General features: G+C 29.3%; 2 protein-coding genes across 9 annotated transcripts in view; both read left to right on the top strand.

The window, feature by feature from the left end:
- The window catches only part of unc80 (unc80, NALCN channel complex subunit), a gene marked incomplete at its 3' end in the record, with an annotated part of 94437 nt that extends 77823 nt beyond the window's left edge, over positions 1–16614 (top strand). For all 8 annotated transcript variants that reach the window (XM_014426304.3, XM_067052886.1, XM_024361893.2 and 5 more), the window contains 21 exon segments: positions 237–369; positions 445–585; positions 897–1090; positions 1180–1290; positions 1404–1633; positions 3436–3631; positions 5306–5524; positions 5615–5760; positions 6032–6203; positions 8687–9034; positions 9711–9827; positions 11752–11892; positions 12421–12544; positions 12669–12863; positions 12949–13034; positions 13948–14046; positions 14122–14287; positions 14649–14795; positions 15140–15208; positions 15290–15411; positions 15763–16614. In XM_014426304.3, coding sequence (XP_014281790.1) covers positions 237–369; positions 445–585; positions 897–1090; positions 1180–1290; positions 1404–1633; positions 3436–3631; positions 5306–5524; positions 5615–5760; positions 6032–6203; positions 8687–9034; positions 9711–9827; positions 11752–11892; positions 12421–12544; positions 12669–12863; positions 12949–13034; positions 13948–14046; positions 14122–14287; positions 14649–14795; positions 15140–15208; positions 15290–15411; positions 15763–16020 — 3414 coding nt within the window.
- Positions 16615–23639: 7025 nt separating this feature from the next.
- Positions 23640–24776, top strand: part of LOC106684071 (uncharacterized) — a 17652-nt gene continuing 16515 nt past the window's right edge. Inside the window, exon 1 of the mRNA XM_014425949.2 lies at positions 23640–23737. The gene's annotated coding sequence lies outside the window, so the exon portion shown is untranslated. The remainder of the gene's footprint in view (positions 23738–24776) is intronic.

Below are 24776 nucleotides of genomic sequence, written 5' to 3'. Positions count from 1 at the left end.
AAAACCCTTTATACATCAAAAATATATTATTTACTCAAAAAGAGCATATTACAATATATACATACATATACATACTTTGTGCAACTCTGTATACTGGTATGAGTCAAGTTTAACATTGGTTGAGACCACATTCACTTTAGTTTTTGTGGAGACCAAAACCAAAAAGTCATTAATAATTACAAGCTGAAATGAAAGACTGTTTTTGATATGTTAATCCCTGTGAAACATTGTTCTAGGTTGTCCATAGTGTTCATGGGATAATGTTTAAGGATCTTAAGCAAATCCTGAGGAAGGAACAATGTGATGCCTCTATTCTTCTCACAGCCAATGTACCGTCTACAAAGAAAATCATTGTACATGGTCCTCAAGGTACATCTTGTTCGCTTAAAAAACAAAAATTGTGATTCAATCTCTTTTCTTATCATCTTATGTTTTATGTTCTAGATCAATCATCATGTGGAATTCCTTCTCAATTTCCTGTTCAGGAAGACACTCAGTTCTGTCAAATACTAAGAGAATCACTTGATTTCTTTGGTATTGAAGAGGAGAGACATAGAGAATTCTTTTTAGTTGATCACAAAACTCGTTAGTTGTTTATTTTATTTTACCCTGTTTAGGCATATGTAATTTTAGTTAAAATGTATTTTAATAATTTGGCTTTAGAAACAAAGTGTTTTTTCTATAATATTGGAAAAATTAGCAATAAAAGATCAAAAATATTAGGTAATGAAAACCTATTTCCATGTTATCGATAATCATTTTTACTAGGTAAAAACCATAGTTTATATTTGTATTTGTAGTATCGTTATAATTTTAATATTAATTTGTGTTAAAATAAACCAATATTAAACTCATTACTTGACTTGAGTAAATTCTAAAACCACATTCCCTCTTAGGTCAAATCCATAACCCCAACTCATATGTTCGAGATTTTTACTTCTTCAAAAGGTCACAATACCCACAACTTGAATTAGTACATATGCACCCAGAAGATGCATTTAATGCCTTACAACGACAAGAGTTGATGCATAAATCAGTTGAAATTGGCAAAGTTCTTCTTACTTGGGCTATTTTAAAGAATGTTGACATGGTAAACTCCTCTATTTGTTCAATTAGCTTCATTTTTATTTCTTAAGTTAATATAATTATAATTTACAATTTGATTGTTATTGCTTCCAGGTTGTTCAAAGAGTAGTATTTTTGCATGAAGAGTTGATGAAACTTCCGTCATTTCCCCGAAAAGCTTTAGAAGCCGATTTGGATCTTTATCGTGGGGGTGAGATGGGAAAGGTATATATTATGTTATGTTTTATATCATACAAATATTTATATATATACATTTTTCAAGAAGTGTTTTTATGTTAAATAAATTCTTATATTTATTCACTAAAATTCTTTTTTAGGAGTTACTTGGATTAGATGTTCTCCATAAGTTCATGTGGGTTCGATTAATTGCGAGGATGTTTGAAGCAATGGCTGGTAACTTTGCATATTCTGGGGATATTCGTCTCTTCTTGAATGTTCTGAATGGAGCTCTCATTCTCCATTCACAGGATGCTACTATCCTTCGATATGTCATGGCAACATACATAAATGCTGCCCATAATTTCAAAAATATATTTTCATTGAATGGGTTAGTTATTCTTCTTTGATGATATTAATTTTTTTTTAGAGTTTTTATCCTCTTAATGTGATCATAAAATAATTTAACAAAGCTATTCCATAATTAACAAGAATTAAAATTTTGCATTTTTACCATAGAACAAAGTTTGTTTACTTTCACTATAAGAACAATACATTTTGTAACTTAAAAAAAAAATTTCAGTAGACTCTTATATTATTTTGTTCCAAATGGCTATTTCAAAAATATTACTTCTTTAGAGTTTTTATTTTCAGCCTTGAAAATGATTGTAACAACTCAGCATTTTTTTTCATCAAACAGAATCCATATTATATGGTCACAGTAACAATTAAGAATAAATTAATATTGGAATAAAACATTTACTGAATTATTTTCCCAAATTTAAGGAATGTACTCTTTTCTTTATGATTCTGCGAGTGCTAGGGTCCATTAATTATTTTGACCTCTTCATAATTTCTTTACTTCTTATAAAATCCTGTTCTACTTATACTTTATTTTACCATAGTCTTCTTGGTGCTGACACTATTCTTCTTAACATTCCCGGAGTGTTATATATTGGACGTACTGCCACTTCCCAACCTTAAATAAAATTCTTTGAACAACTGGAAATCCTCCTTAATCACTATGCAAGAGTAAATACTTCCGCAGAGAGGATGTCGATTCCCACATTTTTATCATTGGTACCCTTACATCTCAAATGCAGTCCAAATGCTCATTATTTTCTCGAATACTACAAGGCATCAGCAATCAGTGAATGCGTTAGGGATCAGCTTCCTGGCTCAGCTGATGAAGTTTGGTTTAAAAACTCCCATGTTTAGTGAGGAACTGTTAAACTCAATAATCATAGAGGACCTATTTTGTTTATTGCCAATATTGTGCAGGGTGGAAATATTTCTTCAGGATACACTCTTTTGGAGTAATCACACTCTCTGCTGGATGAATCAATTCCTCAATTGTACCCTGCCACATCATCTGGTTTCATTGGTTGGGATGTTCTATATTATTTACTTGGAGATATTCCATAATATCTGCTTAGTTTCTTTCTTGTTTATAGGTCTGGTTACATCTTCTTGCAAGAGGAGGCAACTTTTACTAGAACCTGCAGAGCTTCCTGCGAGGTTGATCCAGGTCTCCTTGTGAAATGCAGCAAACCCATCCTCTGGATCAACTCAAACAGCCTTTTCTTCTGGCACAGTATGGTTCTGGTTCTAGGAGAAGGTGTACACTAAGATACCCAGTACTACTCCTTTATAATTAATCATCCTCCCTGATTCTCTATGGTTCCAAATCTGATAAACTGAGCTCCCTCATGTCTTAGGTCACCCTTGTTACCAGATATTCAAGTGAGGTGTTATATCTTGGCCTTTATTAATCATCTTCTCACTCAGACATATTTTTTGACCCTCTATGAACAACATGGATATGTTGATAGGTTGTGCCCTGTTCGTTATACCCTTCAAGAGAATGGCTTGAGTCTTTCTCAACATCCATCCTCAAATTAGTGATCTTCCAGTTCCTTGGAAAGTATTCCCTAACCCATAAATCATGAAAGATTTTCAATAGCTGGTCTACACTGTTGGATATACCTTTAATTTCGCTTTAGTTTAGGATCACTGTGTCTATAGTAACAAGTGCTGGAATATTATCTAACATAGTATCATTCTCACATTGTTTTAGGAATCCTAAGCCCCTCCACATTTTGAACATGGTAACTTTATATAAATATTTAAAACCATTTATTTCCTCATAGTAGGGAGGGCACATATTAATATTAACTTTCTACTCCCTGATAGATATATGATGGTGGTACCTACTCTGCTTCAACTGTATGCTACCTATCAGACAAATAAACTGGTCACAAAGACTGTTGAGTACTGTGTTAAACAATTCTACCTCATGAACAGGAAGCCTTTCATTCTACAGATGTTTGGTGCAGCATCTCCGATTCTTGATATTGATTCGTCAGCTCAATTTGGTGATGGACAGAAGGTAAGAGAAATCTAGTGAAAGAAATTTATCATTGTATATTCCCTTATTTTGTTATTTTTTTTTTTATCTTTGGATGAAAGTAGTCTAACATAGCAGTTTAATTTTCAGAGTATTAATTTTCCATTTTTTTTTGTTTTATACTTTCTTTCCCAGAGTAACCCTGTGAGAGAGGTATTTTTTAGATTAACAAAGTTGGTTTATACTCTGAGAGCATGCGATATTTTAAGAATATATTAAAATTAATAAACTCACCAAAATATATATCTTATTGCCATTCTATGATTCTTATGACAATAGTTAATAAGTTATGCTTATCGTCATAACTGCCATGAAGGTATGAAAATCTATTTACTTCTTTAGTTAGTTATGAAATCCTTTTATATTTGATATGAATACATTTTTTTTATTATTGATGATAATGGCAAATGGTTGATTATTTCAAATAATCAAAACTAAAGGTACTTTAGAGAAAGAAATTTTAAAATTTAGCATTTAAGCTCTGTCGAAGTTTTCAATGAGTATAAGACTGTTCAATGAGTATAGCTGATATTAAAGAATACACATCATGCATAGATATGATGAGTTTAATCAAAATTGTTGTGGCTATTTTAGAGTTAATGGTTAAAATGTGTAAAATAGATGATTTAAAATGATACTGCCATAAATAAAGTGATAAAGCCTAATAGTTGCTGTCATTGCTCAGACTTGTCCCTACCTTAATATATAATTTCAGTTTCATGTAACTTTTTTGTTTTTGAACTATTTTGTTCACCCACCTACACACCATTTTATGAAACATTTCAGTCAAAAACTCAATTTTCAAATTGTTTCTTATTGGAATACTTCCAATTTGGTTCCAGGTTAGTACAAGGGAAAAAATGAATAATATATAAAACAACACTGGAAATATTAATTTAAAATCAAATTAGATAAATAATTAAAATTAAAAAAAAATATGATAAATATGTAATAATAAAAAAATTAGATAAATGATTGAATATAAAGTGAAATATATACATTAATTCTAAAATAAATAAATAAAATTATTATATATCCAACTAATGAAAGAACTGTTATAAGGACATCTGCAAAGGTCGTAGTCATGGAGGCATAATATAAAAAATAAGTTTTACTGTTTATTGTTCTTCTATCCACTGGCAGCACCTCTGACCTACTTTCTATATTAAATTTCAACTACATTCGTACTTGTATGAACATTCTTTTCAGATTTATTCTAATTATTTTTTTACCCAGCTTTAACTATCTTCAGGAAATGAGGAAATTCAAAAATAGAAAATTCACTCCAAATCTTATTTATTTAATTCACTCTAAATTCAACTAAAATCAAATAAAAACTGGAATCAGCCAATCTAGTTGATTCAAGTCTTATAGAAAATCAATGCATTACATTCACTTTAGGTATAATTTTTTATCCTTTTATTTATGGATTATTTATTTTCTTTATGGTAATTTTCTTATACAAATATAAATTTCTTTAATTAGTTATTTTCTTTTATAAATTAATTGTTTCAAGTGTAAATTAAACAATGAAATAAATAAATATTGAAGTTTTGGGTATGCAGGTGTTTATAAAAAAGTTTATCATGGTATAATTTGATTTTCTAATCCTATTATTTTGTGAAAAAGATAATTATTGATATTATAATTTCATAGGTTCCTGCGCAGTGTCTTTTCCAGCTACTTCTTAGCTTAGAGACACCTTCTCCAGATCCGCTTAACATTGGTGAATTGGTCAAAGAGGATAAACCTTTAAAAGCCATCGACTTCTGTTATCATGATGACAATGAAATGGTTACAGTCCTCGACTGTGTATCACTTTGTGTTATGGTAGTTGCCTATTCTGCTGATTCTGTTAGAGCATATCAAATGCTGGTAAGTAGTATTTTTTTCCATTCTTTTATCAGATCCAAACTTTTATTTTGTCAAGGTAATGGTTGTTTATCTACTTATAATATTTTTCAGACAATTCTTGAAGCAATTGTACCTTGTTATCTTCAACAGATTCAACTTCCTAGCTACAGAAAAGAGGGAAAGTCGGAACGTGATATAATTAGTCAGATAGCGGTTGCTATTAATACTCTCATCACAAACTGTGAAGCACTTTCCAAGTAACTTTTTTGTTTTTGTTGATTTTCCTCTTTTTAATCCATTTGACATGAGATCCTTAAGTAAATTTTAAGGGAAGCTAAACCTGAGTGAAATGTGTTCATTTAAAAAAAAAAAAAAAAAACTCTTTCTTTAAAACATCCTATTTTTATATTTTTGATATTAACATATTCTTAACGTTTTGTTTATATAAAGTGATATGAAAATTTATTCAATCTGCAGTCAAAAATCACCATTTTTACAAATATTTATTTAATTTATCATATAATGTAGGAACTACAATGGACCTCAGAGGACTAGTCCTGAACACAAAGGTAGCAGCCAGCGCGGTTATAATAGAGCACCCTACTCACCAGGATTTGAGTTTGTTGATGAAGGCCATGCAAAATATATAGCTGATCGAGCCAAGACTAGAACAACCTATACTGATTCTGATGATAGTGAAGTAAGTATACTTAGTTATAGGTTTATATATAAGAAGATGGTCAGGGTTGCGGTCTAAAGAGAAACAAAAATAGTTTACAACTATTTATTTTCCGCCGTTTCGCCCCACTTTGCAGGGCTTCATCAGGGCTAAAAAGATAAAAAAGAAAACAGAATATTACAACAATAAGATACAATAAGGTAATTTAAGCTAGGATAAATATTATGTAAAAATAAAGTGATAAGAAATTACATATAAATAAAAGGAAGGAAGACATAAAATGGTATCAGTATAAATTAAACTTGAATAAACAATGATAAGAAAGGGGAGGGAAGAGTTAGTTTCGGTTTCAATGGTGAAATGAAGGCGAGGATAGTAAGAATTAAAAGAAGAAAGGATATGAGGGATTTTATTAGGGTTTAGAATGAGAAAAAGGCCGTCTAGATATTTTTTGATAAATAAAATGTCATTATAAAATAAAGGGATGACGAAATCAAGGAGGTAATTGAGCACAATGTTAGAGAGATCAGGGGTGAGAGAGTTTTCCATGGCGAGACCTGATGTTTGGTGAAAAAACAATATGGTCCTATATGGTTAACATTCCATCACATTTTTTCACTTGTTTCTATACTTTACTACTTATTTTTAATCTTTTTATGTACTTCTTTTTACATCTCACCTTGTACTTTTATATATATTTTTATTTTATTTTGTAAACTTTCACTTCCGATTTTAAATTACCTTATTTCACTTTATATTATTCATGTTACTCCTGTTATCTTTACTATTACTATTATCAGTGTAGATAAATGATTATTTTCACTATATATAAATACTACAGTTGTTATCATTGTTTAATTATTTTTCTTACTTATTTCTTTGTAATTTTTTTATTTTTTTTTTTGTTAATATAACTCTTTATTTACTTTTACTTATTATTAGTTACTTCTTTTACAATCATTTTATTATATCCTATATTATATTAACTACCCTACTATATTTTCTTCAGTATAATCTCGTATTATTAGTAATGATATGTGTCATTCTAATTTTACTTAGTTATTCCTAAATTAAAAATTATTATAGTTATTATTATTATCATATTTCTGTATCTTTCTCTTATCATTTTTCATTTTTCGTCATATCTTTATGACTACTTCCTGTATGTATACGCGACGTATTTGAAATAGAAATATAGCCGTTAAACGGCTGGCTACCTCCTCCCCGCTTCTGCTTCATTGTTGCCTTCTGTTCAACCGTTCGCTTTGAACAGGTAGGTTGTCCTGACTTGTTCTTTGCTCATTTATTATCATTTTAATATCATTATTATTATTTTTTTATTTATAATTATTCTTTCAAAATGTTTATTTAATCTCTACTTTCTTCTTTTTTATTTTATGTATTTTTAAAAAAAATTTTACTCTTGCCATTGTTACTTATTTTTATTCTTATCATTGTTTATTCAGGTTTATTTTATACTGATACTATTTTATGTCCTTCTTTCCTTTTATTTATATGTAATTTCTTATCACTTTATTTTTACATAATATTTATCCTAGCTTAAATTACCTTATTGTTGTAATATTCTTAGTTTTCTTTTTTTTTTGTATCTTTTTAGCCCTGTAAAGTGGGGCGAGACGTCGAAAAATAAATAGTTGTAAACTATTTTTGTTTCTGTTTTGACCGCAACCCTGACCATCTTCTTATATATCAATTTTTACGGTCAACTATATATACATATATATTAGTTAAAGATTATTCATATCTCTTAATATTATGTGTTAGGAATTTAAATGATTGCCAGGTTTGCTTGTACGCATGCTATGTGTGGACTGGTGTTCCCCACAGTCTGTATTACGTCTGTTGTGCCATGTCAGCATGCAATTTAGTCTTAAAACATGAAAATATAAAGTATGATATTACATATATGAAGTTGACCATTGATATTGCTTGGGGTATTACTGTTTACTTTAAATATATGAATGTAAATAATAATTTCTTTTTTGAAATCCATGTAATATGGGAAGATTTCAAAAAATAATCAGTGCTATTAAATCTTTTTTTGGAAACTTAGAGCCTGTAACTATGTAACAGACAATTAAACACTGAAATTTTCATCATCCTTACCTCAAGCAAATTGCTGATTATAAGTAATAGTGAAAACAAAAATGTATTTGAACTAAGTAAAAAGTAATATTAATTTGATATTTTAATTCACTAAAAAAAAAAAAATATCATTATTATGAGTTATTGCTGAAAATGTTCCTCCTGATGAGAGATATCAACAGTATTTTTGTAATTTATGGGGTAACCTTTTATTTTATCTTCTATGTATTTTATACCTCCTATTCATTTTAATCATTGATGGGAATTGTAACTTATCATTTTTTTATGAAATGTACTCATATGTATGTATATATAAAGATTATGTAACACTGAACTTCAAGTAGTATTTTTAATTAAAAAGGGTTGAAACATTACAATTAACTATAAATAATTTTCAGGCTGAGTTCAGACGTCCAAGAGATGTACTATTATCATTGGTTACTGAGTTTGCTACCAGATGCACTGCTCGTTTAATAGAACTCAACAAAAAGTTCCCACAGGACGGAAAGCCAATTGAGCTGTTGGAACTACGATCTCAAACACGCCTTGCAGATGTTGCACATTCTTTATTAAAAGCATCGCCCTATGACCCTGATACCATGTCTTGCAAAGGCCTCCAACTATACATGACCCAGTTAATGCCTGCCACTGAATGGAATTCAGAATCTATGCGCCCTACTCTCATCATGCTACTCAGGAGGCTTGATAAGACCTTCCTGAAGATATATAAGAAACCAAGTATCAGGGTTTGTTCTTTATAAATATTTTATAGGATTTATTAAATAAAAGTTATGTTGTATAAAGGTAATAGATTTTTAAACAGTAAAACCTTATATTAAAAAGTATGCTGGACAAAAATTTTAAGGTTGCAACAAAAAGTTTTAATTTAATTTTATTTTCAAATCCTCTTTATTTATATATAATTACAATTACAAATATATGATAATAGATGGTTAAAAAAAAAAAAGCAATACATATATTTAAATAATATAGATACTGCACCTAGTTTATGAAAACAAATCTATATAAAAAACTTTTTATATTTTTCAAAAATCAACAAAACTAAGAATGTTTTAATTATTTTAAAATACTCGAAAATACAGAGATTTAAAAAGAAATAAAATTAAGTAGTGATGTACTTTTCACCTTACTCATTTCAATATTTCTTAAGTATAAATTAGTCACTTAAAAGTAAGTAAGTAAAAAGTAGCAATTGCAACTGTTATCTGAAATCACAAATTAAGCTAAAGATTGACTAATAAAAAAAAAAAAAAAGTCAAACTATGTATGCAATTATGTAAAATTGTCATCTCTAATTTTAACTTTGAATGATACTGAATCATCTTATTTAATTAATTTTGTATATTGACATCATCCACGCCCATACAAATAATTCAGTTCAATTTATTCATATTATTCTAGAGAAGTGTTGACTGGGAAGCTGCTAGTGGCCTCATTCGTGGTATTTATGAAACGCTTTCTCGCTACCCTTATATGGTACATCTTGGTAACTTGAAAAGCCTTATTAATACCTGTCAGGTAATATTTCTGTAAGATTATTTATTTATTTTTTATTTTATGTAGTTTTTCATTATCCCATGCCAAGCTATATTTGTTAAGATAGTTTTAGATTTAATTAAAAATGTATTTTATAAGATAAAAATGAAAATCTCATTTTATTAAATCACAATCCTGGCATAAAAGCGAATATTTAAAAAAAAATTTTTTTTCTTTGACTGTGAATGTTATCCATTAGACATTAAATAATTATTAAAATTTAGTTTTATAATTTAAGGTGTTATATTTGTTAGTCAATTCTTTTTGGATCTGAATTTACCCACAAATATTTGAACATATTGCTTGATAATGAAAACTTGTGTCCATGAACAAACAAATGAAATAAACTTATTATATTTTATAATTACAACAAAGCTTAAATATTTGTGCCTGTGTCAGGACTAAAAGTTTCTTTGGTGATATGTAGGTTGTATAGTAAAGAGTATGATACGATAGTGAACTATATGAGTTTATTATATATGTAGGCATTTTTACTGATCATTCATAGCTCTATAAATTTACTGGCACTCTGTTAATATTTAAATTTGATTCGTATAGTTCATGAAATGTTATCCTCAGATAAAAGAAAGGTTTTTTAGCGTTCCAGTATCCTGAAATTTATCTTATAGTAGTAAAGTAGCTGAAAATAATTACAAATTATGTATATGGTTTTTTTGCCAAACAGAAAATATTCTTTCTTATTATCTCTGATTAATTTTATTATTTTCGGCATGCATCATTGTGAGCCATACAATGAGCTGTTTATAACATCAGAATAGTAGATGGATTTATCAGTTCATGCTGCTTAGTAGGGTTTGTTATGTTATCAATACAAAATCATGCCATCCTGAAACTTGTGAACCTTGAGCCCCCTGCCTTCCCACATTGTATATCACAAGTAATATCTATCTCTTCCTCAGTATGACAGAATTTAGACATAGGAGTATCTACCAAATTGATATTAAACATATGCCCAGTATTCTACATGGAATAGCCGTATTTTCCAAATTACCTGGAAATTCATTTCAATCTTTAAAGAGTTCCTAAGGCTCCTAGATTCCTTTTCCAAAGTACCCGTTAGATTTTAGTATCCTCCTTCATTCTTCCACAACTTGACTACGGATGCCTAGTATATGGAGAACTGTTTGGTGGACAAGATATGAAGTAGAAAAGATTAATGAACTGCATTATAAGATTCATTTTAAATATTTTCAGATGTTCTCATAAATCTCAGTTTTATTCCAAGCAAAGCTGGCTCTATTCCAGTATTCAAAGACTATACCTCCTTGGTACATTTGTATACAAAACCTTAAGAACCAAAAAACCCTTGCATATTATTAACCTCCTCACCTTATGTTCACCATGAACCTGTTAAATACAAGATGACAACTTCCTAATTTGTAGAGTCTTTCCTATAGAACTGCTTCGTTTGAAAAATCATTTACCATAAGAGCTACCAATTTTCGGAATTCCTTAACTATACCCATCCGTAAAGGTTCCTTCTTAACATTATTTAAAAGTAAATAATTAAAGTAATATAAAGTAAAGTATATAATTATTTAATTTTGTTGAATATCATTTAATGTAGCCAGACATATCCAGTCAAAATTTTCCAATTTGTTATTCTTAGGGGACCAAGTGTCGCAAAATAAAGATCAATTTTTTATTTTATTTCAAACATTTGTTAGTTGAGTTTATATTAAAAATCAATTTTATTCCTTGCTTTCTTAAAACTAAATCGCTGTCATGCTTTAGTATTTTGTATTTTTTAAAACTCAAATATTATCTATTTCTGTTAACTAATAAACTTATTGGATATTCATAATTCTGTCTGTGTTTCTCATTAAAATTTGTTCTTGTTTCCAATGTACTTTGAATATAAAACTAAATGAAGTTAATTTTATAGTCACTGATCATTGGTGAAATGGCAACAGGCTTGGCAGAGAATATGTCATCAGCGACTACAGCTCTCATGTCTCAAGTTCCACCTCCTCACTTCTGTGATATGGTTGTGCGACTTATAGCTCTTCAAATATTAGCTTTTGGAGTGAGTTTCAATTAATTCATTTTTTTGTTAAATACTTAAATATTTTTTGATTAGTGCTATGATTCTTTTATAATTACAAATAGAATGTATATTGTTTAGTGACTTTAAATAAAATCAGTTCTTTAATATTTTATCAACTTCAACCCATATACAAGAATTTCAACTATCTACTAACCAAAGCTCTTAGAAGTTATGTTCTTAAAAGGATTTTTAACAGTATCATTATTCTAAAACTCATTATTTTGCATTACCTTGTCTATTTTTTTAAAATTAAAATAAATTAATGGGAACATGTCTGATAAATAAGCTGGTTTGAAAATAAGTTCAATTGTTATGTCATGGGAAATTTTACATATCAAATCTTCAAATATAAAAAATATATAAATTAGCATGTAGGAATAGTATTGGTCTCTTTTGACTAATCAATTCATGAGAATTGAGGATTTTAAATTTAATTTGGGTATCAAAAACATAGTTTATTATCATATATAATTATTAATTATCAATTAATTTAACTATTTACCATAGGATTCATACACCCTGGAGCAGGTCTGCGGTGGTAGCACCCTTTTTCCAACATTTGAGAAAACTGAGAGTATGCTTCTTAATCTTCTTATGCCCTTGTGTCTGCGTGTAGGAAGTGGAAGGAGAGGTTATTTTACATTTTCATAATGTTTTGTAAATTTATATGATATCAATGTTTATATTAATTTGAATATCTTATGACATGTATTTCTCAAAATTAATTACTTATAACTGACCTAAATATGTTTTAGATATACACATCATGAGGGATATAGACATCACCTACTGCTTGACTGTGGTCTTGTATGCGATGTACCCACCATCAGCTAGAACACCTGTCACTATGCAGAACTTCAAGATGGCTCAAGATTTCCGATCAGGATCATTTTCATTTACAAAGTCTCCCCCAGCTGTCACTAAGTCACTTTATCAAGTTTCTTTTCTTGGTATGCCTATTTTATATTTAGTTTCATTAATTGTATTGGTTGATGAATAGCAAACAATTAACTTGTAATTTTATTGGTATTATAGCATTGAAGATATTAATAGCTTGCTTTGAAGGGGAACTAGAGTCTGAATGGCCCCGCATCGCTAGAACAGTCCAGGAGCTTTCTAAGGTAAGACATCAATGAAATAGATTTCAACTTCCAATAAACCAAATTTCAAGATAATGACAAATCATCTTGGAGTTGATGGTTTGAGCTATAGGGGCGATTCGAAAACTATGAGCAAGTTCGCTTTTCCCAATACCTAACTTCAAAATATAGTTTTTAATTCATCTTTTTCTTTTGACATTAATTTTCTGCATTAGGGTGTTTTGAAAAACTCAAGTATTTAGTTATATTTTGTACAAGAAAAATTTCCAGACCTGACTGAAAATCATATGAACAGGATTTTGCCCTTTGATGGTGATAGCTGTCAAACTGTGTCATCGGCAAAATTTTCTTGTTTTGATATTTAAAAAAGATTTTAAACTCATAACAAATTTCTTACAGCAGCATAGTTTTTGATTGTATTGTGCATTTCAAATTTTATTATTTTTATAGCCTGGAGACTACGATTTCTGTATAGTATTAATTTTCTGTTACCATTTTAAGAAAGTTGCTGCAGAATCTCATGAGGTTTTACTTTTTTAGAATCATAGAATCCAAAACTAAAAGAAAACAACCTCTATCCCTTTGCCACCGCCCATAAGCTATATATGGTACAGTGTGTGGTTGGATACATTATACTCTGGATTAGGCTACTTTCCTTCACATCCATCTGGTTTGCCTGTGTTCCCCATACACATGTCACTTTCCCCAGAAATTTCTATTACATATCAGTACCTACAAGACCCCATTATCGGGGAAGACCCCTTTCACCTTAAGTCTCTATGGAAAATGATAAAGAACTTTCTGAGAGTGGTTCCTTTCTCGACTGTCTATTCCACTAATCTATGGAATCCTCCCTAAGATGCATTAATTTTTAATTAATTTATTTCACAAAGTTTATTATATTGATCTTTACACTTTTTTAAAAATGTTACAGGTAACAGATGCTAGACAATATTTTTGGAGTTTTATTGAGTTTGTTGTATCACAAAGACCAGCTCTTTTTGTTTTGATGCAGCCATTTATCCGTCTCAAGGTATAATTAGTATAGTTGCAGAGAAAATTTATAAATAATTTTAATTGTATCTTAATCAATGAAAAACTTTTACAGTTGAATATGACACCAATAAGTGACATTGAGCGGCATATTCACTTTGTCGTCAGGGAAAAAATGTCAGGTCTGTCACACTCTGGACCAAAGTGCAGAGGTGCTCTTCTTGCTGATCTAATCCATGAAATGAAGGAGGTGAAGGATGAGTTAGACAGTCACAAATATAGTAAGTTTTATTGATTTTTAAAGATTAAAATATTTTAATTATGTAGTCCTCATATAATGATAAAAAAAATCTGGTCTATTCACCCTTCTGACTTTGTTAATCAATGAAAAAGTTTTGTTGATTTGTTGACCTTGGTTTGAGTGCTAAGTTAATATGAAAATTGTTTGAAAAACATTGCTAAAATTGTTAAAATTTAGTCTCACTATATTCTTTTATTCTGTTCTTGTACTGATGAAAAAAGCGTGAACTATCTGTAACTTAAAATATTTTAAATGGGAATTGATCTTTTATATTCTCCTATTCATTTTTGTAACAAAAATAATATGTGCATACCTAGTATATTTGAAAAACAAACCATTAGAGCAGGAAGGTGTGGCAAAGGGTGATGCAGCAGTGCCAGCTGAACCAACAACCACAGCTCCTGCCCAGCGACATAGGCCATCACTCATTGATCTACTCACTGGTAACAATAGTCAGCTTGGCTCTCATATCACCATACCTCACAGAGGTAATTTTTTTTTTATAAGTCTTAGGTATAAAATAATTTTATAAAAAAAGTCAGCAATAAAATTATTACTTGACATGAAGGTTAATAAAACTGAATTCTAGCCATGTGATATTAATTTATGCATGATAAATTAATTATGTATTCATTAAGAAACAATGAATAAATTCAAGATGAATTATTTAATTTAGAAACTTTAATGATTTGATACTTAGTTAATTAGAGTTGGGAAGCATAGCACTACACATTGACTTCTGTTATTAATTCGCTTTGAATAATTCTTTTATAACATTAATCATACATATTTTAATTTACCATATTTTAATTATTTATTAATACCTTATCAGAATCAGTGTCTTCTGTGCCAAGTACAAACACACAAGAGCCACCAACTGTTCTATCAAGATATCACACAAGTGAGTAATACTATGTATATTTTTTTTATTTTTATACTTATAGTCCTAAATGTTGATGATAATTTCCTTTTTTTTTTCCAGGTAGTGAAGTTCTTAGTCCTGAGGAAGAAAGCCAAAGTGAAACGAGGCCTCACAGACCACGCCTCCAAAGATCTAAAGCCCAGAGTAGGAAAACATTCAGGCTAAGAAAGAGCAGAATGGATGTAAGTGAAATAATTGGTCATATGAATTTTTTGCTTTGTTCCTATGTGAGTGAAAGGTCTAATTTACTTATTTATTATTTAGTAGGGTTCGCTAAGCCAAAAAAAAAAAATTATAAACTATGTATGCTTGTGTTTGTTTCCACATTAGTTGATTATCAAGCTAATTCATATCATTTCAGTTTAAGATTAAATTTTTATTTAGGCTATAAAATTCGAATTAAAAATTATTTATTTTCAATTGATTCTTTTATTATTCAGAAATGCAGTGTGCTTAGCACAATTCCAAAGCTATTATATTTTTATTCTTTTCTATATTTGATGAAACTATAAAAAATAAATTATTTTGTTTAGAGTGGACATAGGTCAGAACCATCGATCAATACAGGTAATGGGCTTGCCCCTGGGAGCAACAATAACAATGGTGGAAGCCAAACATCTAGGGGACGAGGAGAACACTCATGGGAGGAAGATATGTCACAGACTTCCAGTACTTCGGGTTATCGAGAAAATTGTAGTTTGGTTATGGCTGCTCCTCCCTTGTCACCTGACTCGAGCAGTCACTCCCAGCATTCTTTGCTGTTAGTCTTTGAAGAAGACACCCTCATATAAGATTGATTAGGGTTTTATAACAACTGCATGTTGCTATTTTCTGTCTTCTAACAGTTTTGATCATACCTTAGAGATACTACATGAATTAACTTATGTTGATTGTTAGTGGTCTGTTAATGTAGTATAAAAGTTACGAACTACGTAGATATTGGATTTTCATCATTTCCATTTTAGATGGAGAAAAATTGATTCCTACGTTTTCTATATTTCAATATGATTTGATGATTTTTGAAAAATTTTTTTGGCAATCTTAAGAACCTTCTAAACTATAAAAATCATGAAAACTTTCTGGATTTATTTTCATTAATATCTCACCATTAATGTTGTGCAGAGGACAGTGTTTAAACCGAAATGTTTAATATATTCTTATTTTTGATATTATTAAGTTTTTAAATGGTTAGTTCCTATGTTAATCTGATTAAATGTTTTTTAACTTTTATTTTTGTATTGTTTGTTATTGTAATTATTTTTAAAAAATTATTTTCATAGAACTCTGTTTGTTCTATGAAGATTTTGGTTATCGCCTATTTGCTAAATCTATTTATATCTGTTGTGATTATTTTTATGTTTATCATCTTAAAGAGGTAAACTTTATTATTTAAATAGAGTATATTTATTATTAAATGAATGGTTACAATTGTTTGTTCTGTGATAGATGTTTAGTATAACTGTTATCAATTATATTTCTGTCGATTTTTTACCATCAAACTTATGGTGAAATTATGATCAATAATTTATTGTTTAAAATAATAGAAAATTATTTAGCTATTATACTAGATAAATATATATTGTTATATTTTGTTTGTAATAAATTGAAAATGAGAAGTTAATCATTATAATATTTTTTTAAATTCATCATATCACAATATTCTCATTACTCGTAATGTCAATTTGTCAATCCAAATTTCCAGGGAACAATAAATCACTTTTAGTTTAACAAAAAGCAAAACAAGAAAGTACGACCAGAGGTCTAAAGATAGTCTCTCCAAAGAAAAGTTTGAGTATCCATGAGAATTACCAAGTAGTAGGAGTAAATGCATATACATTCTAACATGTTCAGATACATTTAATACGTATCTGTTCATTCATTTATTAATATATTTAATACTACTTTTGAAAATCTGGAGCATGCATAACACAACCAACCTTACATTTTATAATATTTATAAAACATGCATGTTTTTCTTCTTCAAGATCAATGAATATATTTTAAATAACGAGAATGATTTTCTCACTAAAAAGCTTTTTGTCTTATCTGTAACATTAGCACTTTGAATATAAATAAACAAGTAAATTTTCAACTAGATATGAGTTTCACTACTATTTTCTGTGGGTTAAAGAGCATAATGCCTAACTAAATTATTTAAAGAACATTTCATACTCCTTGAACTTTGGACAAAAATGTTTTTTTTTATATTGTCACAATCATACATGATACAATGATCTATCGCTGAATCAGAGCTTCGTTCAAAAACTTCCATTGTTCTTCATCCAGTGTGGCTGCCATTCAAGTATTGTTGTTTTGTAAAGCCTCACTCTGGTTAAATTTTAAATGCTGTTTTGAACCTGTATGCACCAGTTTCAATGTAATTTTTTTGACCGACTAATCAATCTCCAACTACTTTCTTACATATAGTTTTATTTTGAGTCTTAATCTTTTTTCTGTCTTTGCCAGTTGCTAAAAGCTTCAAAGGAAATAAGTTTCACATGAGACTAAAAAGTGCTCTAACAGATATTGCTAATATGTAAAAATTATCAGTATATCACAACCCTGTTTGAAACTGTATCAACTCAGATATCTGTAAACTGCAAACAGACTAATACAATCAGCCTACCAAAGTCCACTACTTGAAAAACTCCTCTGTCAAGTCCAAGCAAATCTAAAGGTAAAGCAAATCTGAGGTCAAGATAGCTTAGCGGAGATGTGTTTGAGGAATACCATGCTCATAAAGAATTTCATATAATTCAACACGATTGAAGATTGGCATAAATCAATGAAAAGATTATGTGTCACTAATTTAAATTCAATAAAATTTTCCTAGTGTATGATAGTTTAATGCTTTAGGCAAACCTAAAATTTCTGAGCTGTTTTAGAAGGATTTCACAAGGACTTACCTGACGTCTGTGATATATTCCCTGAAATTTGCTCTTTTCAAAAAATATTTTGGAAAACTGGCCTCGGGAAATTGCATTTATAAGCAATTTTAAGTAAAATGACCTCTTTAAATAATGTTTTACTAGAATTTTCACAAGTTGAAATGGGTAATAAAATCTCACATTTTTCAAATGAGGAGATGGTTAGTGGTGTGGACAGTGAAGAACACAATTATATATTTAAAACATCAGACAATAAATAGTTGAAAACTATTTTGTTCTTTTTTGACCGCAACCTTGACCACCTTCATGTTTTAAATTATATGGCCAACTATTTATATATATAAAATATATATTTCAGTATGAATAGCTATGCATAATTGCAATGGATTAACAATATTAAAATCTAACTGGAATTTAATATAAAGAAGGATAGATATCTAATGTGAGAGTTCTCGCAAGGGTAAACTAATTATTGTTGTTTCTAAATCTGAAACCTAATAGAATATCACCTTTTATATTATTGGTCATTAAATAAAAATTCCACTGGTCGGTTCCAAGTTTATTCCCCCTTTTAATTTAACACAGAGCAAGTAAGTAAGGCAGACCTCAGCCCATTATATATGTTTTAGTCCATTCTGGAATTTTGGGTACATATGTAATTCCACAACATTCCAAGAAATACAATCACTATTTTATATCTACTTCATAAAATTGAATCATTACTTTTAAAATTTGTATTACCTATAATATTATTGTGAATCAAATTTGAAAATCGAGCATAAACTTAATTGTTGTACATAAATACACACAATAAATACAACAATATAAGAGCTGATGAAGAGGTTTTCTATGAGAGGATCAGCCTTCTGGGATTGCCAATAAAAATATTAACCTTCTTCTTTGATTTATTTTCAACAAACAATCTAAGATTATTAAAATGGAAAACAGTAAGTTATAATAGTAAGAACGAAATCTAATAAGGGTTCTTTTTTATTAATTTCTCCCATTATTTTTAGAGATGAGTATATGATGAATAATTGTGCTCATTGGATCTTACCTTTTTTACCAAAGAATTGAGTATATCCATCTTTTACCTTCAAAGGTGTGGTTGTGATTCGTGAAGATGTCAATTAAACAAACCTTACCTTCCTAATTGTAGTATGTTTCCAGAAAGAAATCATCTATCAAATAAGTTCACTATTTTTTTTTTTTTTTTTGGGTCTCAAAAATTTTGGGGGAAGCCGCAACTAAACCTTGACTTCCAGGGACTACTGCATTTTTCCTTTGTAGTTGTTTCTTAATAAGTTCAATTTAAGGAAATTGAATCATCAGCACTCTGCTTCTGTAGTCAGGCGGAGTTACCTCCTCGGAGCCTCTATTACTTGAGGCCCCATCCCAAGCAGCAACCTGGGGAGGTTTATTTCTGTGGCAGTCCCACGAAATGAAAACTTGACCCCCCCCCCATATTAGAATAAGGTAGTAACCTTTAAATAACCTCCCGTATGTTTGAAATGACTAGAAAAAAAAAGTGATTTCATATGACTGCCATCTTCATACGCCATTTCTTTTGAATAATAGTCATCATATTATTATATAGTTATTTAGTTACGCTCATTAATCTTAAAAATGTATTCAGATCACATTCATTAATTAAATACTCGCTATTCACCCTATATTTATTTAAAGAAAACTATTTTGATGATTTTATGTTGGATGTTTTAAATACAAGTTGTGAGCTTTCAATAAGATGAAAACGAATTGACAAAATAATAATAATAATAATAGTAATAATAATAAATCATGATTCCATTATTTGCAGAAATAAGAAAACGGAAGTTGTTTGCATCATATTTCAACGGCTGATTGATCTGTGGAGGAAATGTACAACCGACAGATCCGCTCCTTTCACTACTTCCTTTTCATTGTTATGTAGTAAACCTCTATAATATCTATTTCGTATTTATATGCATAATCATACCATAGAAGGAATTGTTTATTAGTATTTAATTATTAAGTGTATGTAAAAATAAATTCTATGCGTTTAAAAAAAAAATTCATTGTACACAAATATTATTTTAATCACCTATTAAGTTTATTTTTTAACAATGTAAGCCATCAGTGTCTGCAACTTAGCACCAATTCCAGACCCTGAAAGAGATTTCCTTTCGAGGTTCATTCACCCTTTCTAATTTTTTTATCCAAATATGTCTAACCCAAGAAGGGACTCAACCCACTAATCTTCATTAATGCTCCGGTCGGCATTCAAAAACGAAAGACAAATATCCAGTGCCACTATATGGGAATGATAAACTAAAACCGATCAAGAATGAATTGAGAAGTATGATTGTTAAAAGAAAAAACAGTTTATTCCTGACGATGGTAGAAACTGATGTACTTAAAGAAATAAACTCTGAAAAGGTAATTCATGATTTTATTCAACAGAATCAAGAACAGTATATCTTGTATTTTTTTGTTTTTAATGTTTGTCATTCAAATAATATAATGTTGTTTATTTCGGTTGATAACTTAATGTTGTTCACAAAATAATCAGAAATGCACTATATCTTTAAGTACCCGTGTCAACTACTAGATTAAAGACGGCCCAGCAGACATTGACATATTCCTCACAAAACCAATAGATTCATTGATAATAATAATCGATATTAGGTATCAGTGAATTCTCTTTTTGAGATTCTTGACAAGAAAAATAAAATTTAATTGGAGCAAAAATGTAACAAGCAACAATCCCGTAAACCATTGAAGTTTTTGTGCAAATTGCTCCTTTGTTTCTCTATAAAGCTGTTTATTATATAAGTTTGTCTAATACCATAATTCCAACACGTTTACTTGTAATATTATGGAATATGTATTATATAAAATATGAAATACGAACTGTAGTATTTTTCGAAAGTGCTTTACAATTTCACTGACGAAGAATTTTCATCATGTAGCTTATCACATTCTTGACTAGAAGCCCTTCTATTATATAAAATATATGTTTATTAGTTGTGGATGTGAGTGGATAGCAACAAATCTATCAGAACTAGTCAATAACAAACACCAATAAACTTTAAAAAAAATTAAATAAGATTGATCTCAAGAAAAAAACTCTAATTTTGTTTTGAAAATAACTAAAAAAAATTATGAAGTAATGAATTTCACTTTTATTAAACTTTTTTTTTCTAATTTTTTAAAATTAATTTTCAATTAAGATCAGGATAACATAAGAAAATTTGTTTATTTGTAAAACAACGTACAAGTAATTGAAATAAAAGTGGATTCTTGGTATGAATGATGTGAAACAAATATACTTGATCTACGAGAAAATGCAATTAATATGCAATCGAAAATTAACTTTGTTTAAATTTATATTTTCTTTATATATACCTTACTGATATTATACAGTTTGTATGTTTATTGTTTATGATACTAAGTTAAAAGTTTTTAAAGTATTATTTTTCAGTAAAAATAAGTATCATTAATGTTTTAGTAACTTTTTCCATGTATACCCTTAGTTACCTGAGTATTTTCCAAACCTTTTGATAGGTTTAAATCTGATTGATCCGGGGTTAGCTGCATTCGATACAGCGTTAAAAATTCATTAAAAGAACCCTATTTTAGTGTCACTAAGCAAAGAACAGGACGAGAGGTTTGTTAATTTCGCAAGAGGAGGCTGTTTGTAGCTGAGGGAATTAAAGCGTCACCTTAGCAACTTCGCAACTGCGGCAACGCCGATTCTAATCCGGTGCGTTGGCGTATTTCGTTGCAGAGAATGAAAACCTTACCCTCTCACCATGGATAAAATACGTTGCTAAGCTGTAGGGTAACCTCCTCCCCACTTCCCCCAATATATCACAAATGATCAGGTAGGAGGTAATGAAAAAATAAGTTTTTTTTTCGCAAAAGGTTGCCACCCGCATTATCTATCCAAATAGGTCAACAAAATTATCTACACACTGACGTCACTCCAATTGTTAGGTAGTGAAATGGATCAACTAATTAAGTTGCCACCGCTTTCATTACTATAAAAACGAAGCATAAAAGATAATGATGGTTAAGGGAAGAAATGTTTTTAAAAAACAAGATAAACGTTTTAAAAATTGATTCACAGTACTTTTTTTGAATGAGGAAGTTCGTTTTGCCATTTTTTTTTCGAATAACTAATTAGACTTCGAAGAATTCTTACCACCATAGCGAAAAATTAAATATATACCTAGTTCAAAATTTTTATTTTTTTAGTTTGATGTATTCGTTCAGAATATCAGAATAGTAAATTTCACCAACACTGCCAGAAGTGTGTGAAGTAATCATATAATTAACGCTCTTCATAGATATTACGAGCTTAATAATAATCCGTATTTTGTCCGCTTACAAGTGAAACACTTTATGTCAAGATTTTTTAGTTGTGAGTTATTTGGTTTTTCCATTATAAAAGCTTAAAAATATTAAACTCTAAAGAATTTATTAACATCATAATTTTTTTTTCGGCCGACTCCCATTGGAGCCCAATACTGCCTAACCATGGTTGGGATCAAGTTTTTCATTTTGTAGGATCGCCACTCAATGAAAAAAAGTCAACGCCCCAAGGCTGGATTCGAACCGGGACCGCCAAGATATCATAAAAATTTGTTTATAAAACGTAAAATTACTGTTTTCATAACATTAAAAAAAAATTAATCTTAAATGTGCGTAAAACTTCAATTTTCGACTGAGTGTATTTCACTTGTAAACCAACGATTTATGTTTGATCACACATTTTATTTTAGTATAAATACACATTCAGCAAGTACAAATAAAAAATAAATATTATAAATGTTAGAAAAATGATTATTTAATCCCTTTTATTGTTTTTTGTTGTGCCAGATTAGAAGGAATTTGCTCATTTACTAGATGTTTTGGCGAACCGGCATTATGTGAAACCAATAACCAATAACAGTTGAATATTATTAATAACTATTTATAATATTTAAATAAGTGCCTCTTTATGCTTTTACAAATAATTATAATCATTTATAAACACATAACTATTTATCTGAATTGGAAAATACTTGCAGTATCAGTGTCAGCCTTAGTTAATTCGAGCAAACCTTTCTTGTTACGTTATCAACTCACCATATCTGCTAAGTTTACCTTTTCCCACCATTTTGACGTAATTTTGCCTTGGCTATTAATTTTTTTATGTCATTCCCTGGTACAAGACAAAAATTTCAGCTCATTTTCAATTGTTTTTATTCTTTCTACGAAGCTTCTTTAATCTGTGTATTAAAAATTAATTAATAATAGAATACAAACTTTGATATCTTGAATAATGATCCAGAACTAAATACTGTATGCTCTGCTTTCAATAATCTAGATGGCACAATTACAATCGATATAGTCTATGCCAGATGTTATGATCTATGCAGCAATAATAATGGACATAATAGAGGTAGCATTGGTAGGAACAGATGAGAATCGAAAGAGAAAAAAATACATGGAGAAAAAACAATAGAATGTAGATTAAGTATGTGAGGAAAGTAGAGCTGACTCTGAGTGGTGTTAATAGTTAACTTATTCATTATTAGTGACAGAAGAGTCAATACATACAGCAAGAATTATACATATTGTTTTATTATTACTGGTGAGATGTAGCTAATATCACTCTTCCGCAAAAAAAGTGAAACAACTCGAAAACACAGTATTTGAAAAAAATAAACTTAATAATAACATGGAACTTATACAGAAATATTGTAAAACTTATTTTAAATTTCAATATATAAGTTTTATATTATTTTGAAGTTACTTTTTCTCAAATAATGTATTTTTGAGGTCATCACTTTGCTTGCAGTATAACATACATATTTTGAAAATTATTCAGTTGTGCTATGACAATTTTGAAAATATAATTTTTGTACTGTGGCCATAAAAATCTTTTACTTAATCTATGACACATTTTCTAACCTTTCGGATATGAAGACATTTGAGACTTTTTCTTGTTGAATCATTTAAAGTAGAGGATCTACGATTAGATGTATAATAAATTGTTTTTGAAACCTCACTTGATTGAGTCCCAAAATAATTAAGTTGTAGAAACCTACTTTTGAGGAGCTGACGTACGGATTTTGATAAATCTCTAAGAATATTTAGGGACGTGTTGGCTCATGAGTGAAAAAAAAAAAAGATTTTCGATGAGATATATTTGACAGGTCCTAAAATGTTGAAGGTTATTAAATTGTATTGATTTTAGACTTTTGCAGCCAACAATTAAGCGTTAACTGGTTATATTATATATCTTTGTTGCGCGGTCATAAGGGCTCAAGTCGAAAATATGATTTTTTCAGGAGAGAAAAAACAAAGTTCAAAACATTATGTAAAATCTAATTATTGATGTTTTTTTTTATTGTTATTGTTATAATAGTAGGAAGTTTATCTGAAGCATAAAGACCTCATTACCAACCGGTAGCTCTGATTTGGTGCTATAATACGACATAATGTCCAAATGCTCAAAAAGTGATGTAAGTCCTAAGGGACTGCGCATCAAAGATTTAAGAAGTGCAGTCATCTGCTGATGGATTTAAAAAAAAAAAACATCTTATACAAAAACTAAAATGTTATCAGAAGAATGAATAAAAAAAAAATAATAATAAATTTTTTTAAAAATTTATATTTGTCATAATTTA

Source organism: Halyomorpha halys, unplaced genomic scaffold (genome assembly GCF_000696795.3).
Source record: "Halyomorpha halys isolate HHAL.00 unplaced genomic scaffold, Hhal_1.1 Scaffold29.1, whole genome shotgun sequence".
In the NCBI taxonomy this organism is placed as follows: domain Eukaryota; kingdom Metazoa; phylum Arthropoda; class Insecta; order Hemiptera; family Pentatomidae; genus Halyomorpha; species Halyomorpha halys.
Note: the sequence above shows the minus strand (reverse complement) of the source record. Positions and strands in the feature narration are given on the sequence as shown.